At 42.1% G+C, this 15,747-nt stretch overlaps 1 protein-coding gene and 1 non-coding gene across 2 annotated transcripts in view; both read right to left on the bottom strand.

Moving 5' to 3' along the window:
- Nucleotides 1–131: 131 nt before the first annotated feature.
- Nucleotides 132–15,747, bottom strand: part of LOC126263554 (uncharacterized) — a 125,605-nt gene continuing 109,989 nt past the window's right edge. The window contains exons 6-7 of the mRNA XM_049960646.1: nucleotides 9,839–9,993; nucleotides 132–3,198 (exon numbers count right to left, since the gene is read on the bottom strand). Of these exons, the coding sequence (XP_049816603.1) occupies nucleotides 2,946–3,198; nucleotides 9,839–9,993 (408 nt within the window). The 3' untranslated portion in view covers nucleotides 132–2,945. The remainder of the gene's footprint in view (nucleotides 3,199–9,838; nucleotides 9,994–15,747) is intronic.
- Trnas-cga (transfer RNA serine (anticodon CGA)) lies at nucleotides 8,716–8,790 on the bottom strand. Its single transcript has one exon. It is a non-coding gene; the product is annotated as a tRNA-Ser (tRNA).

The raw sequence follows: 15,747 nt of genomic DNA, 5'->3' as shown, positions 1-15,747 counted from the left end.
GCTGCGATGTTGAGTTTTCATAAATGTGTAGTATGTTGTTCACAAATATGTGTTTTCAAACTTCCTAAGTGAGGAATGTATATAGATATCTTGTGAAAATATAGCACAACATACATACGAAAAACGTCAGATCTTTATTATAAAAATAGTACAACTTCTCTATACACATGAGTTCTGTTTTGTTAACAGAATTAAAAAACGATTATGTGAGTAAAAAAAGTAAAAATGATTAGTTTATATTGTTGTACAAATTCCAGTGAAGTATTAACACTATGACAGAGTAAAAATAACTTATTTACAGGTAGTTACAGGTACAAGTATCACCTCTCAACCTTAAATATACTGTCCCCACCTACACATTTGAATGTCCTCCTACGTTATGTGTATCGTCCAAACTTAACATACGCTGCCTATGCTTACGCTACACATGATGAAAAATATTTAAAATAATGATAAATGAAAAGATTATGTAACATGTGATGAAGGGTTCCCCGACTGCAAATTGAATCTTACTACTATACAAACAAGAAGACTAGGAGATGTGAAAACAGTGGTTGACTCATTTTTCAGAATTTGGGATAGTAAGTTACAGACATCACAGGGAAAAAAAGAGAAAAAGACACATCAAGCAGATATTTCTACAGAATGCACGGAACACCATACTTTCAATGAAAGTGTTTCATTGATGTTCATTTTATTCCCGTCTATTAATGGCAGGTATCAGTACTTTAAACCATGATAGATAGACGATAATTCATTTAAGTAAAAGGAGAATCTAGATATTCATCACTACCATTCTTCACATCCCAGAAAAAGTACATTTAATGGTTGTGTTTGGTTTCGAATTTCATAAGTCAGCTTCAGACATGCATTTGTGGGTTTTGAAGAACTTTTCAGAGCACTGTCTTGTTATCTGATACTGTTGCAGGCAAGGCTTTCACAGCCGCTGATGAATGAAAATTACTTACTGAAGACGAAATTGTTCCAATTAGGAATGCTTAATTTTAGTGAAATCACTGCTCTGAGGGTGATGACTACTACTTCCCAGATAATATAATAGGTAAGGAATAGAAACACTAAATATTCAGAAGATGTTAAATTCGTGCCAGCATAAACATTATCCCCGAATGAGAATGAAAAGCGACATAATTTTCTAAATAAGTGTTTGCTACAGTCTGCTTCGCATTAATTTGCTCCTACACAGACCACAGTCAAGTTACATGCTTTAGAAATGGTGTAACTGACTAAATGACATTTAATTCTCAAGACCACTCTATGCTGTATGATGCTATAGAAAAAAACGTCTTTGTAATATTAAATGAAGTTAATGTGTTATGAAAAAGACTTGGAATATGTCACAGCACCCAGAAATGTCGATAAATATGGGTAACTAAAAGGAACTTTTACCTGGTCTGAAATGCTGTAATTTAGTTGAGAACGATGTATCTGAAGAGGTTAGAAAATGTTCTGATTATGCCTTGCTGATAATAAAATACCACTGTGGTAAAAAAATTCGTCATACCGCCTGTTGGTTGCAAATTATTGCTCCAACAACCCGATTTCCTATGAGAAACTAAAGGGGAGCTGGTACAATAGGCTGGTTCACAGTAATCTAGTAATTTAATCCAGTGGCCAGTAATTCATTCCAATCTCCTTCCCATGATATTTTAATGTTCTCACTGATTTTGCTACTAAGCAGCTGAGAATGTAGTGGGATATTTACGCTGAGCAACACACATACCACAAGAATCATGTTGCACGTAAATAGTGACAAACTCAAATGGCATGTCTCCATTACAACAATCCGTCATTGCCGATCCATAAATGCGAGAGAGATAACTGTTAGGGAAGAGCTGAATGAAGAGGAGTTACTGGTGGACTTAGAAAACTTAGAATGTACTCCTACCTGACCAAGTCTGGTCATTCGGTGAGTTGGTGCAAGGGTACATATGAAGGGCTATTTTCAGTAGTGGCACAAGTCCATTATTGTTTATTCTGAGATACAGAGTCCTAAAGTTAAATGAGCGCTGAAAAATCTGCAGTTGAGGTACCAGAAATATTCAAGCATATGGCTTCTTGCTAGAGATGAACCTTTCTTTCTGTTTGTTTGGACCATTAATGTCAGAAGCATTATAGACAGAAAAGTGGAGGTAATGGACTTGTACTACTATTGAAATAAGCCCTTCATATTCGAGTCTCCACTTGTACATTCCGTGAAAAGACTACATTGTCACCTGGCACGTGATTTATATATATTTACTATCCATATATTCATTGCGTGTGATGCGTATACAGTAAGCTGTTTGGAGCAATAAATAACCATTTCCTGTTTAGCCATCCCAACGAAAATAATGAATTTCAGTGATAACGATGATTGACAGTTATAGGTAACTGTCAGTAGGAGAAAGTCAAAACTATAACCTAATAATCAAAGATATCATGAAGGTTATCTTACACTGCCACATTTGACAAGTATCACCAGACAGGATGGCACTTCAATACAGGTTTGGGGGGGAGGGGGGGGGGGAAGAAAAACTGGACCAGAAAACATTTTATGCACCTTAAGGTTGGCAACCCAAGTTGTATCATCCACTCGGTAAGTGGATGATATAAGTAAGTTAGGGCTGCCTATCGTATGGTACACAAAATATTTTCAAGATCAGCTATATTTTGCCCGCCCTGTTTAACGGAGAGGAGCAAACGCATTATAATTTCTGAATCGAAAGATAAACAAATAATTTTGCGGAGCTACTGTGATTAATAAGTGTGTTCGGGAACATTTAGCCACTGAGTCACAGGCGACTGGATTTAATGAACTGGCTAGTGTGAACCAGCGGTATGTAGCGTGTCTCTCATGCTGCACGACTCGCAGCCACGGCGGTGACGGTTTTCGCGATTGGTCAGTCGGTCTGTCGCGGCGCCCCTCAGCTGCAGAGCCCGCCAGGTCACTCCTTGGCGGCGGAGGCGGCTGCGGCGGCGGCGGCGGACGACGCGGCCACGTCGAGAGCGTCCTCGTCGTCGATCTGCTGCGAGGGCACGATGGGTGGCTTGAAGCCGCCGTACTCGATGCACAGTTTCCGCAGCTGGCCGCGCTGGTAGGCCGTTGGCCTCCTGCGGCCGGACTTCTGGCCTGGGGCGGGACCGCGCGCCGAATAGTAGCTGGGGGCGGGCCGCAGGCGCTGCCGCGGCACGCCGTACCTGCGGGAAGCGAACATCAGCGCTCTGAGTGCCTAGTTTTCCCCTTTTCATGGCAGTTCAGACATACATGCTGTCAGAAAATACTCTCCCTGATTACATAAATTGATAACTCAGGCTAGAAGTAAGATACAAATATGAAACATGTGTCGAATTGCTTACAACTATCATTTTTCTGTTTTAGGTTCGCAGTACGTAAGTAGTGGATGAGGTGCAGTGCCGAAGAAGCCATGTTAACCTATCAGGAGAAGGCACAGTGTGTCCTGTGGTACCATGAGACACGATCACCAACCACAGTGCGGAGACACTTCCAGACAACTTTTGGGAGGAATCCACCTGATGTCAAGAGCATTAAAGCCTAGTAGGAGAATTTCGAGAACACAGGATCGGTTGCTGACCTTCCGAGGTCTGGTCGACAAAGAACCTCAGCAGACAGGGTGGAAGCTGTAAGGCAGTCTTTTCTGCGAAGTCCGAAGAAATCGGTGCTCAGGGCCTCACGTGAATTAGAGATGCCAAAAAGCTCTCTCCATGACATTTTACACAAACGTTTTTATTGTTTCGTGCATACAAAGTGCAAATCGTTCAGGCCTTGTTGCCCAGTGTCGGTACACGTCGATAGGACTTGTCGAAATGCTATCACGTATTGAGGACGATGATGGTCATCTCAGACGAATTGCCTTTCCCGTCGAAGCGACCTTTTTTTGTCAGTGGAGTAGTGAATCGCCATAGTGTGTGCACTTGGGGTTCACAACCCTCCTGGCGAGGTCGTGGAGTGCACCAGAGGCAGTCCAAGATGAAACTTTGGTGCGCGCTATTGTACGATCGAATTATCTGGCCATTCTTCTTCGCTGAGGCTACCATCAGATCTGCAGTGTATCTGGACATGTTGCAACTGTATGCTGTTCCTCAGCTGCTTCAGTATCACCCCGATGTCTTGTTTCAGCAAGACGGTCCACTGCCTCATTGGGGTTTGGACGTCCGTGCCTATCTCGATATGACCTTTCCTGGGCGCCGGATTGGTCGTGATGGGCCAACGGTTTGGCCTCCACGCTCTCCTGTCATAACCCCATTAGACTTCTTTTTATGGGGTTATGTCAAGGACGAGGTCTACCGAACACGTGTACCAGATCTTGAAACGCTGCGGCAAAGGATAACCACAGTCGTTGAATCGATCCCTCCAGTGATGTTGGCTAATGTGTGGACGGAAATTGAATATCGCCTAGATGTGCTACGTGCTACCAAGGGTGCTCATGTGGAAGTTCACTGATGTGTGAAAAAAACTTTGATAGTTTGTAAGCAATTAGACACCAGTTTCATATTTGTATCTTACTTCTAACCTGAGTTATCAAATTATGTAATCAGGGAAAGACTTTTCGGACACCCTGTATCTTAGAGTTAAACAGTTATTTTGGTGACCGTGACAGGACATGTCATTTAATTGCCTCTTCTGTTAATAATCTGTTCAAAAATTTATTGCTTTTGAAATACAAGTTCTTATACATAAACTTAAGAGGTTGCTCTCGGAACAAAAGGCAGTGATAATGGAGCCTGTACCTGGCAGTAGCTTCGTTAGAAAGTTTTGTATGACATTGCAGTGACTGTGTTCTCCCGAATGATGATGCAATTTTCCATCATGCATGCATGTATGTCCGAACGAACAGGCACTGCGGCAACTACAACTGTTAGAAATACATGACATCTAGTCGCAGTTGCGGATATACAGGGTGGTCCATTGATAGTGACCAGGCCAAAAATCTCACGAAATAAGCAGAAAACGAAAAAACTAGAAAGAACGAAACTCGTCTAGCTTGAAGGGGGAAACCAGATGGCGCTATGGTTGGCCCGCTAGATGGAGCTGCCATAGGTAAAACGGATATCAACTGCGTTTTTTTAAAATAGAAACCCCCATTTTTTATTACATATTCGTGTAGTCCGCAGTTGGTAAACGGTCCATTTTAACACGGGTAATGTATCACGAAGCAAATACCGTCCGCACTGGCGGAATGTTACGTGATACCACGCACTTATACGTTTGTAACTATTACAGCGCCATCTATCACAAAGCGAAAAAAGTGCTCCAGCTAAAACATTCATATTTCTTTACGTACTACACGAATATGTAATAAAAAATGGGGGTTCCTATTTTTTAAAAAACGCAGCTGATACTCGTTTGACCTATGGCAGTGCCATCTAGCGGGCCAACCACAGCGCCATGTGGTTTCCCCCTTCAAGATAGATAAGTTCCGTTCTTTGTAGTTTTTTCGTTTGACGCTTATTTCGTGAGATATTTGGCCCGGTCACGATCAGTGGACCACCATGTAGACAACCAAAATTAAGTAATTTAATGAGGGAATGAGTTCTCTCCAGAATCAGTGAGGCGAAGAATATATGGAAAACACTGGCTATAAGGAGGGACAGGATGACATAACATGTGCTGAGACATCAAGAGAGTGCTTCTTGGTGCTGCAGGGAGCTGAAGAGGGTGTAAACTGTAGGCAAGGTAGTGACTATCCAACAAATAACTGAGAACGTTGGTTTAAGTGTTAGACTGACTGCCTCATCCACACCGAAACGACATAATTTCATGTTTCTTCACGGCGACGCGACGAAAAGAAGTGGTCAGCTCTGGCAGTATTGGCATGTTGTATTCTGCTAGTGTCTTCGGTTGGAATTCTTCCTACATGAAGTTGTGTGCCTCCAGCAGATCACTAGACGTCAAACTTAGAGCTTGGGTAGTGACGCAAACCGGAAGTAGAGCTGGCATTCGGCATGGAATATCGAAATTACGCTGCTGACTCAAATACCAGGTTTGCTTTTAGTCCCGACACTAGTTATATCCATCCTATATGTGTAAAACTACGCATATATTAAGAGCTGCAACGTATGGTTTCGACGGCAGACAGTGCAACATGAATGCACTTATCCCTCTATACTGCATACACTATGATATCAAAAGTATCCGGACCCCTGGCTGAAAATGACAAGTTCGTGGCACCCTCCATCCGTAATGCTGGAATTCAGTATAGTGTTGGCCCACTTTTAGTCTTGATGACAGCTTCCACTCTCTCAGGCATATGTTCAGTTAGATGCTGGAAGGTTTCTTGGTGAATGGCAGTCCATTCTTCACGGAGCGCTGTACTGACGACAGATATCAAAATCGGTCGGTGAGGCCTGGCACGAAGAAGGCGTTCCAAAACATCCCAAAGGATTCAGATCAGGACTCTGTGCAGGCCAGTTCATTACAGGGATGTTATTGTCATGCGTTATGAATGGGTGCTCGATCATGTTGAAACATACAATCGCCATCCCCGAATTGCTCTTCAACAGTGGGAAGCAAGAGGGTGCTTAGTAGGCCTGTGCTGTGATAGCGTCACGCAAAACAACAAAGGCTGCAAGCCCCCTCCATGCCTCCATGGAAAACACGACCACACCATAACACCACCGCCTCCGAATTTTACCGTTGGCACTACACACGCTGGCAGATGACGTTCACCGGGCATTCTTCATACCCACGCCCTGCCATCGGATGGCCACATTGTGTACCGTGATTCATCACTTCACATAACGTTTGTACGTTGTTCAAACGTCCAACTTTTACGCTCCCTACACCAAGCGAGGCGTCATTTGGCATTTACTGGCGTCATGTGTGGCTTATGCGCAGCCATCCGACCATAAAATCCACGTTTTCTCATCTCTCACCTAACTGTCATAGTTCTTGCAGTGGATCCTGATGCAGTTTGGAATTCCTGTGTGATGGTCTGGTTAGATGTCTGCCTATTACACATTACTACCCTCTTCAACTGTTGGCGGTCTCTGTCAGTCGACAGACGATGTCGGACTGTACGCTTTTGTGCTGTACGTGTCCCTTCACGTTTCCACTTCACTATCACATCAGAAACAGTGGAGCTAGGGGTGTTTAAGAGTGTGGAAATCTCGCGTACAGACGTATGACACAAGTGACACCCAATCACCAGACCACGTCCATGACTTCCGCGGAGCGCCCCATTCTGCTCTCTCACGATGTATCATGAGTAGTGAGGTCACTGATATGGAGTACCTGGCAGTAGGTGGCAGTAAAATGCACCTACTATGAAAAACGTATGTATTATTGGGTGTCCGGATACTTTTGATCACATAATGTGTATAGTAACGAGTTCCGACAGCTTTGAGCAACTGAAACGCCGGAGCCAGCCTTTCACTCTTGTAACGTAATGGATACTTCGTGTTGATACTGCAACCAGTCGCTTTATAATACTTTTAGAAAGAAGACTGGAAGTTTTTTTTAATAACCATTTATTGCGGCGTTGCAATATCAATACAATGCATCTGATATTTCAACCACTTCCATAACGGATAGGTTACGTTTTTGTAACTACATTGCCGAAAAAAAATAGTACACCTGGAAAGACGGCGTCGATTCTGATACGATGACGGTATATGCCACCTGGGGAATAGTAGACGTACTGCTAACAGTTTCAACCTAGTCCGCCAAAAGACGGCGTTTTGGCATAGCTACCAGGGAGTCATCTATGTCTGCCCTTTATTATGGAATATCAAAGGTGGAAGACTTAGTGTGGTGCAGAGTGTGAAGTAAGCAGGTAATCACGCCATGGAAATGCATTCGTGATTCCTACAGCCACCTGAGTAAGATTGAAAGGGGTCAAATTGTGGCCGAACTGGTGGGATGGTCCTTTCGGAGAACTGCCAAACAAGCTGGACGTGCTGCGTAAGTTGTGCAACGATCAGTGATAACGAGAACATTCTCACATCTGTAGATGAGGTTCTGGACGTCCACGCATCACAGACGCTTACCAGGATCGTCGTATTGTAAGGGCAGCAGTGGTAGATCGTACATCTACCACAGCACAGACTTGTGGACCCAGACATATCAACTGTTGCGAACCGGCTATTAGGAGTGGCACTTGTGCACGCACCCCTCTAGCCCGTCACGCTACAGCATCGATGTTCACGGCTCGACTGCTGCCGTCAGAGTATCACTTAGAATGGCGAGCTGCGGTCTTCAGCGCTGAAAACAGATTCTGCGGCAGGAAAGTAATGGTAATTTGCGTGCAAGGCGTAGACTTGGTGAGTGCTCTCTCGTGGAGAGCATTCGTCCAAGACACATTGGCCACACCCCAGGTCTTATGGAGCGGGCTGGGATGAGCTACACCTTTCGTCCACCTCTGGTGTTTCTGGAGAGGATGTTGAGGTCGAGGCAGATGCAAGATGTTTGTTAGATCCATTCTTTCAACGTTCTTGCAACAAAAAATGGCTCTATGGGACTTAACATCTATGGTCATCAGTCCCCTAGGACTTAGAACTACTTAAACTTAACTAACCCAAGGACAGCACACAAACCCAGTCATCACGAGGCAGAGAAAATCCCTGACCACGCCGGGAATCGAACCCGGGAACCCGGGCGCGGGAAGGGAGAACTCTACCGCACGACCACGAGCTGCGGACAAATTTCCTTTTCTTGCAACAGGTCAGAGATGAAACTTTCTGGCAGATTAAAACTGTGTGCCGGGCCGAGACTCGAACTCGGGACCTTTGCCTTTCGCGGGCAATTGCTCTACCAACTGAGCTACCCAAGCACGACTCACGCCCCCTGCTCACAGCTTTACTTCTGCCAGTACCTCGTCTCCTACCTTCCAAACTTTACAGAAGCTCTCCTGCGAACCTTGCAGGAAGTTTCATATCAGCGCACACACCGCTGCAGAGTGAAAATCTCATTCTGGAAACATCCCCCAGGCCGTGGCTAAGCCATGTCTCCGCAATATCCTTTCTTTCAGGAGTGCTAGTTCTGCAAGGTTCGCAGGAGAGCTTCTGTAAAGCTTGGAAGGTAGGAGACGAGATACTGGCAGAAGTAAAGCTGTGAGCAGGGGGCGTGAGTCGTGCTTGGGTAGCTCAGCTGGTAGAGCACTTGCCCGCGAAAGGCAAAGGTCCCGAGTTCGAGTCTCGGCCCGGCACACAGTTTTAATCTCCAGGAAGTTTCATATCAGCGCACACTCCGCTGCAGAGTGAAAAGTCTCATTCAGGTCAGAGATGTATTGTTCCATCAGGATAATACTCGCCCACACATTGCCCGTGAAACTCAACGTGTTTTGCAAAGACGCGCAGCAACTTCCCTGACCAGCACGATCTCCAGAATTGTCTCCAACTGAGCACGTTTTGGAGGTGATGGAACGAGAAGTGATTCGTGTGACTCGTCAACCAAAAACTCTTACACATCTACGTGAACAGGTCGAGCAGGCGTGCCATAACGTGTCCTAGGACGGTATTCGCCATCTGTACAATACACTGGATGCCAGAGTCAGCGCCTTTATAAGCCTCCAATGGAGACTACACCACATACTAATATGGGTGTTTTAGCATTGGTCGATATCTGGTTCCTCACAACAGCTTGTGCTACTGATCTGCAAATGTAATCATTTCATCTACTCCATATGCAGCGTTGTAACAATAAATCTTGAGTGAAAGTGCATACTAAGTTTTTTTCCGGTAGTGTATTTAGTGGTTTCGAAGGACAATAAATTAATTGTTTGAAAGTACTCAGTCCTGGTAAAATTATCCTCCACGTAATGCAATATTTCAAAGAACTAGTCTCAGACGACTGCTTTAGGCCTTCATCTCGCTTTCTCACCTCTCTCCCCTAAAGTCAGTGTGTCCGTGGTACAGCTCCGCCAGGCCGAAGTTGATGGCCTTAGGAGCGCCTGCCCTGGTCGGAAACAGCGTCTGGTACTCCCTGTACGGAAGGTGTGTCAGCGGTGGAAGTGGCAACAGTTGCTGAAGCGGCACCTGGAACAAGAAATGAAATTTCACAATGTCGGCACTCGCAGTCTACTTTCAATCAAGTCATATTGTCAGTGGCTTTCAACACATCGTCATTGGACATTGTTGACTATAAACTAAACCTAGTGAATGCTTCTCGATGAGAAGTTAAATTACAAATGCAACACTCTTAGCGTCGACCAGCTATTCGCTTCATTTATTTTCGAAATATTTTCTGTGACGTATTTTAGATATCTTGTTTCTTATTACATTATAATTAGATATCTGATCAAATAGTTCTTAACGCATTTGTACATTACAGTTTTTTGGTTATTTTCAGGTTCAAAACTTAACGCGAAGATTTAAAGGGTTCGATATACAGTTTCGCTCGATCCTTTTCACATTCGTGTCACCATAAAATTGTGTTTGGTTTCTCTACACTGTGCATGATTTCGTGATGTTAACATTCGTGAGATATCTCACATATGTATTTCGTATTTTCGTTAGTGCATTTTTAAAAACGCGTATTTACGCTGAGTGTTTACTATCCGTTGTGTTTCCAACTGCTACTGTGCGTTTTTGTCTCCTTATTTGCATTTATTGTGCTGTCCGTATGCAGTTCAGTTTTTCGTTTTTTTTTTAAGTTGTTCTTGTTTTGTGTGTGTGTGTGTGTGTGTGTGTGTGTGTGTGTGTGTGTGTGCGTGCGTGTGCGTGTTTTGAGAACAGGTATCCCTCCATTAAGTGTAATGTACGTAAATGAAAAGAAATGTACATCTTTGATCTCTTTCCATGTCTGAGAAACTCTTCTCATCGTAACACGACAATGTCGGTCTAATGTAAAAAACTTCTCGATTTGTGACAGTGCAGCATAGTCTGTAACATTACAAGACTACGTTAATATTGATATATTTAATTTCATGCCTTTTCACGAAAGGGATTATTTTTTATTTTATGGTCAGTTTCAGTGCTATGTAACCTTTATAAACTAAACATGAGAAATGAATTCGTTATAACTGAATATTGTCTAAAACACAATTTTGTAACTTTTGTATGGAGGAAACACTGGCAATGTTAGGCACTGTATATCATATCGAATCACTGAAAACGTCTGAGTGATTAAAAGAATCTCTTTGGAGTGCTAACGATATCTGATAACAGCGATCCGTAGGAAGATGTGCAGTTGCGAATAGGTAAGGATACTAATGTGAGTGGCTCTGGCGTAGCGAAAATCTGTGCAGAAATTTCTTGCGGCTGCAAGAGACACTGCAGGCTCCAATGGCTACAGTACACTGAAGACTTGTAATGAGCTTTCACAATAAATAAGGAAGGGTACTGCATCTAGAGACGAGACGTTATAATTGTTGTCGCCGTGCTTCTACTTCGAACCTGCAGCATCAATAAATGTTAGATCAAACACGTCAGACTCTTAGGGTTTTAAAACAGTTTTGAGTGTTTTGGAGAAGATCACCTTTTGTGAATTTTAATTTCAATGCTATATTCGACATTCTTACCTGGAACAACACCCATGTCCTATTCTCCTGTGTTCCTACTGTAACGTAATGAATGAAAAATTTTATTAATGTAAAATAATAACTTTGCCGTCAAGTAAAATTAAATTTTCCTCGAGTTGAAATTCATACAGTTGCTCATTAATTAAAGTCATTAAATACATTTTTAACTACAACAATAACGACTAACTTCTAAAATCTATATTTAAGAGACCAGAAACCAGTGAAATGGCACATCACATGAAATTTTACTTTTTATTTAACTGTACTAATTACTTTTATGTGCTGCTGATAATTTTATGTGTTGACTTGGCTGTTGTATTCCAATGTTGCTTTGAAATCAATGATGTTTAAGTGAAGTAAGATTAAGAGTGAATATTAAGTAGTTGGAAAAGTTTGTCCATCAAATACTGCAGCAGATCATTATTGTAGAGTGTACTACTGTGTTCCCTTCAGCTTTTTTTTCTTAATCATCAGTATTCTGACTCGTTCCATGAGGCTCGCCACGAATTCCCCTCTTGTGCCAACCTCTTAATCTCAGAGTAGAACTTGCTGGCACCCTGTGTCCTTAGCTATTTGTTGGATGTACTGCAATCTCTGTCTTCACCTACAGTTTTTATCCTCTACAGGTCGCTCCTGAAAAACGGAAGTTATTTCCTGATTTCGTACCATACTGCCTCTTGTTTTTATCAGTTTTTATTACATACGTTACTCTCTTCGCCGATTTCCAGTCCACCTAAGGAATTCTAAAGTTTTGAGTATGAACTTTGACGTAAATAAATATTTTGTGCCTTCTTGAATATGAAAATTTATTCATGACCGAAAATATCATTTCATGTGTTACTAATCGTTACGTGAACTTAAGTCTGCTTAAGACCATTAGTAATAAACTGTTCGCTTTAGGACTGCCGACTGGATTAATTAATTCCATGATCGGAATTACATTAATAGAAATTTTAATTAACGATGGATTCAGCTGTTGTTGTGGTCTTCAGTCCAGGACTGGTTTGATGCAAATCTCCATGCTATTCTATCCTGTGCAAGCTTCATCATCTCCTAGTAACTACTGCAGCCTACGTCCTTCTGAATCTGCTTAGTGTATTCATCTCTAGGTCATGCATTCCACTAATACTAAGATGTCGTCAGAACGTGTCCTACCAACCGATCCTTTCTTCCAGTCAAGTTGTGCCACAAATTCCACTTCTCCCCAACTATGTTCAGTACTTTCTCATTAGTTACGTCATCTACCCATCTAATCTCCAGTATTCTTCTGTAGCACTACGTTTCGAAAGCTTCTATTCTCTTCTTGCAAAAGTATTTATCGTCTGTGTGTCACTACCATACATAGCTATACTCCATACAAATAATTTCAGAAAGGACTTCCTGACACTTAAATTTATACTCGATGTTAAGAAGTTTCTCTCCTTCGGAAACGCTTTCCTCGCCGTAGGCAGTCTATATTTTATGTCCTTTCTACTTCGATCATTATCAGTTATTTTGCTTCCCAGACAGCAAAACTCATCTGCTATGTTAAGTGCCTCACTTCCTAATCTAATTCCCCCAGCCTCACCTGATTTAATTCGACTATATTTCCTTACCCTCGTTTTACTTTTCTTGATTTTCGTCTTATATCCTCGTTTCAAGACACTGTCCATTCGCTTCAACTGCTCTCCCAAGTCCTTTGATTGACAGAATTACAATGTCGTCAACAAACCTCAATGTTTTTATTTATTCTTCATAGATTTTGATTCCTACTCCAAATTTTTCTTTTATTTCCTTTACTGCTTTACAGGGTGAATAACATCGGGGATAGGCTACAACCCTGTCTCACTACCTTCTCAATCACTGATACCCCTTCGTGCCCCTCGACTCTCATAACTGCCATTTGGTTTCTGTACAAATTTTAAATAGCCTTTCGCTCCCTGTATTTTAACCGTGCCACCTCCCGAATTTGAAATAGAGTGTTCTAGTCAACATTGTCAAAAGCTTTTTCTAAGTCTACAAATGTTAGAAGCGTAGATTTGTCTTTTCTTAACATGTCTTCTAAGATAAGTCGTAGGGTCATTATTGCTCCGTGTGTTCCAACGTTTCGACGGAATTCAAACTGATCTTCCCCGAGGTCGGCTTCTAACAGTTTTTCAAAACGACTGTAAAGAATTCGCGTTAGTATTTTGCAGCTGTTTCTTATTAGACTGATAGTTCGTTAATTTTCACAACTGTCAACACCTTCTTTCTTTGGAATTGGAATTATTATATTCTTCTTGAAATCTGAGGGTATTTTAACTGTCTCATACGTTTTGCACACCAGTTTTGTCATGGCTGGATCTCCCAAGGCTATCATCAGTTCTGACGGAATATCATCGACTAAGTAATATAATAATTATGTGAATTTGCTCTCAGTATTTATTAGGAAAAGGTTTTCACTTGCCATATTGATGATTAGTCGTACACTTTTCCATATCGTTCGGTCGATTTCCTTCATAGTCGATGCCTTTCCCACAAATTAACCACATGTAATCATGTTAATTATTTCAAGATTTTAAACATGGCTGCAACAGCAACTGTTGAAATTCTTCACGATAAAGGATGACAGCCAAAACAGTTGCAGGATAAAAATTTTTTATTAAAATTCTTGACCAAGGTTTCGGTACATATAAATATACCTTCATCAGAAGTAAAAACTCTAAAATTACATCATGCAATGGAGATTAATAAATCAATTGTGGCAAAGGCGTCGTCAATAATTAAGACACCTTCTCTATTTGTACAACATGACTATCCTGCAACTGTTTTGGCTGTCATCCTTTATCGTGAAGCATGTTAATTATAGTATATACTGAAGGAACTGCGAAGGTTACGGGTTATTCTAGGCAATTGTGACATCTTTCTCTTCCCTAAAATGTAATCCAGTTAGTTCCAGGGGAGTGTGGATTCAGCTCCATGAAAGTGATTGAAGGGCTGATCAACGGATCTACGGATCTAATATCTACGGATATTAAGTATTTTTTATTCCGGTCATCCGCAACTGTTGAAGGACATGATGTCAAGAAGCAGTCGGCGGACAGGTAGTAAAATTTTTGTTTTAATGACACGCAACCAGTTTGGTAGCCTAGAACTACATCAGCAGGTGCATCCTATATGTTAAACAGTATTATTCACTATCGCAAATTTGTGGATTATCAAAATGAATAAAAGCAATATATGAAATATACTCAAAATGCTAAACGGTACCAACGCCACTAGTAAACATATATTGTTCAGTGATATTATGTACATTTCGTTAGCAAACGAAATGTGAGAAATATGTGATCCGTGAATTTCGTTATCATTGGTTAGGGGTGGATCATGTAGTTGCAGAACCGTGTTTTAAGATTTACCAACATCTGAAAAAGCCGTGCTCACAATACAAAAATCTAAAAGAAGAAAAAAAATTATATTGGGAGAACGCCTCTTTTAGATGTAGGAAAATCTTAAAAGAAGGGTCTATAGCTGTATGATCCACCTACCAGCAATTTTAACGAAATTAATAGATCACGTCTTCGTCACCCTTCTTTCGCGAATGTAATGTAAATGTTGAATCAATCAGAATAACATATATATTTAGAGTTACTCAAAAAGCTATTTGTTCCAGCAACCTACAACACTACTGGCCATTAAAATTGCTACACCACGAAGATGACAGTGCTACAGACGCGAAATTTAACAGACAGGAAGAAGATGCTGTGATATGCAAATGATTAGCTTTTCAGAGCATTCACATAAGTTTGGCGCCGGAGGCCATAGCTACAACGTGGTGACATGAGGAAAGTTTCCAACCGATTTCTCATACACAAACAGCAGTTGACCGGCGTTGCCTGGTGAAACGTTGTTGTGATGCCTCGTGTAAGGAGGAGAAATGCGTACCATCACGTTTCCGACTTTGGTAACTGTCGGATTGTAGCCTATCGCGATTGCGGTTTATCGTATCGCGACATTGCTGCTCGCGTTGGTCGAGATCCAATGACCGTTAGCAGAATATGGAATCCGTGGGTTCAGGAGGGTAATACGGAACGCACTGCTGGATCCCAACGGCCTCGTATTACTAGCAGTCGAGATGACAGGCATCTTATCCGCATGGCTGTAACGGATCGTGCAGACACGTCTCGATCCCCGAGTCAACAGACGGAGACGTTTGCAAGACAACAACCATCTAAACGAACAGTTCGACGACGTTTGCATGGACTATCAGCTCTTAGACCATGGCTGCGGTTACCCTTGACACTGCATCACAGAC

The sequence above is a fragment of the Schistocerca nitens genome, chromosome 6 (genome assembly GCF_023898315.1).
Source record: "Schistocerca nitens isolate TAMUIC-IGC-003100 chromosome 6, iqSchNite1.1, whole genome shotgun sequence".
NCBI lineage: Eukaryota > Metazoa > Arthropoda > Insecta > Orthoptera > Acrididae > Schistocerca > Schistocerca nitens.
Note: the sequence above shows the minus strand (reverse complement) of the source record. Positions and strands in the feature narration are given on the sequence as shown.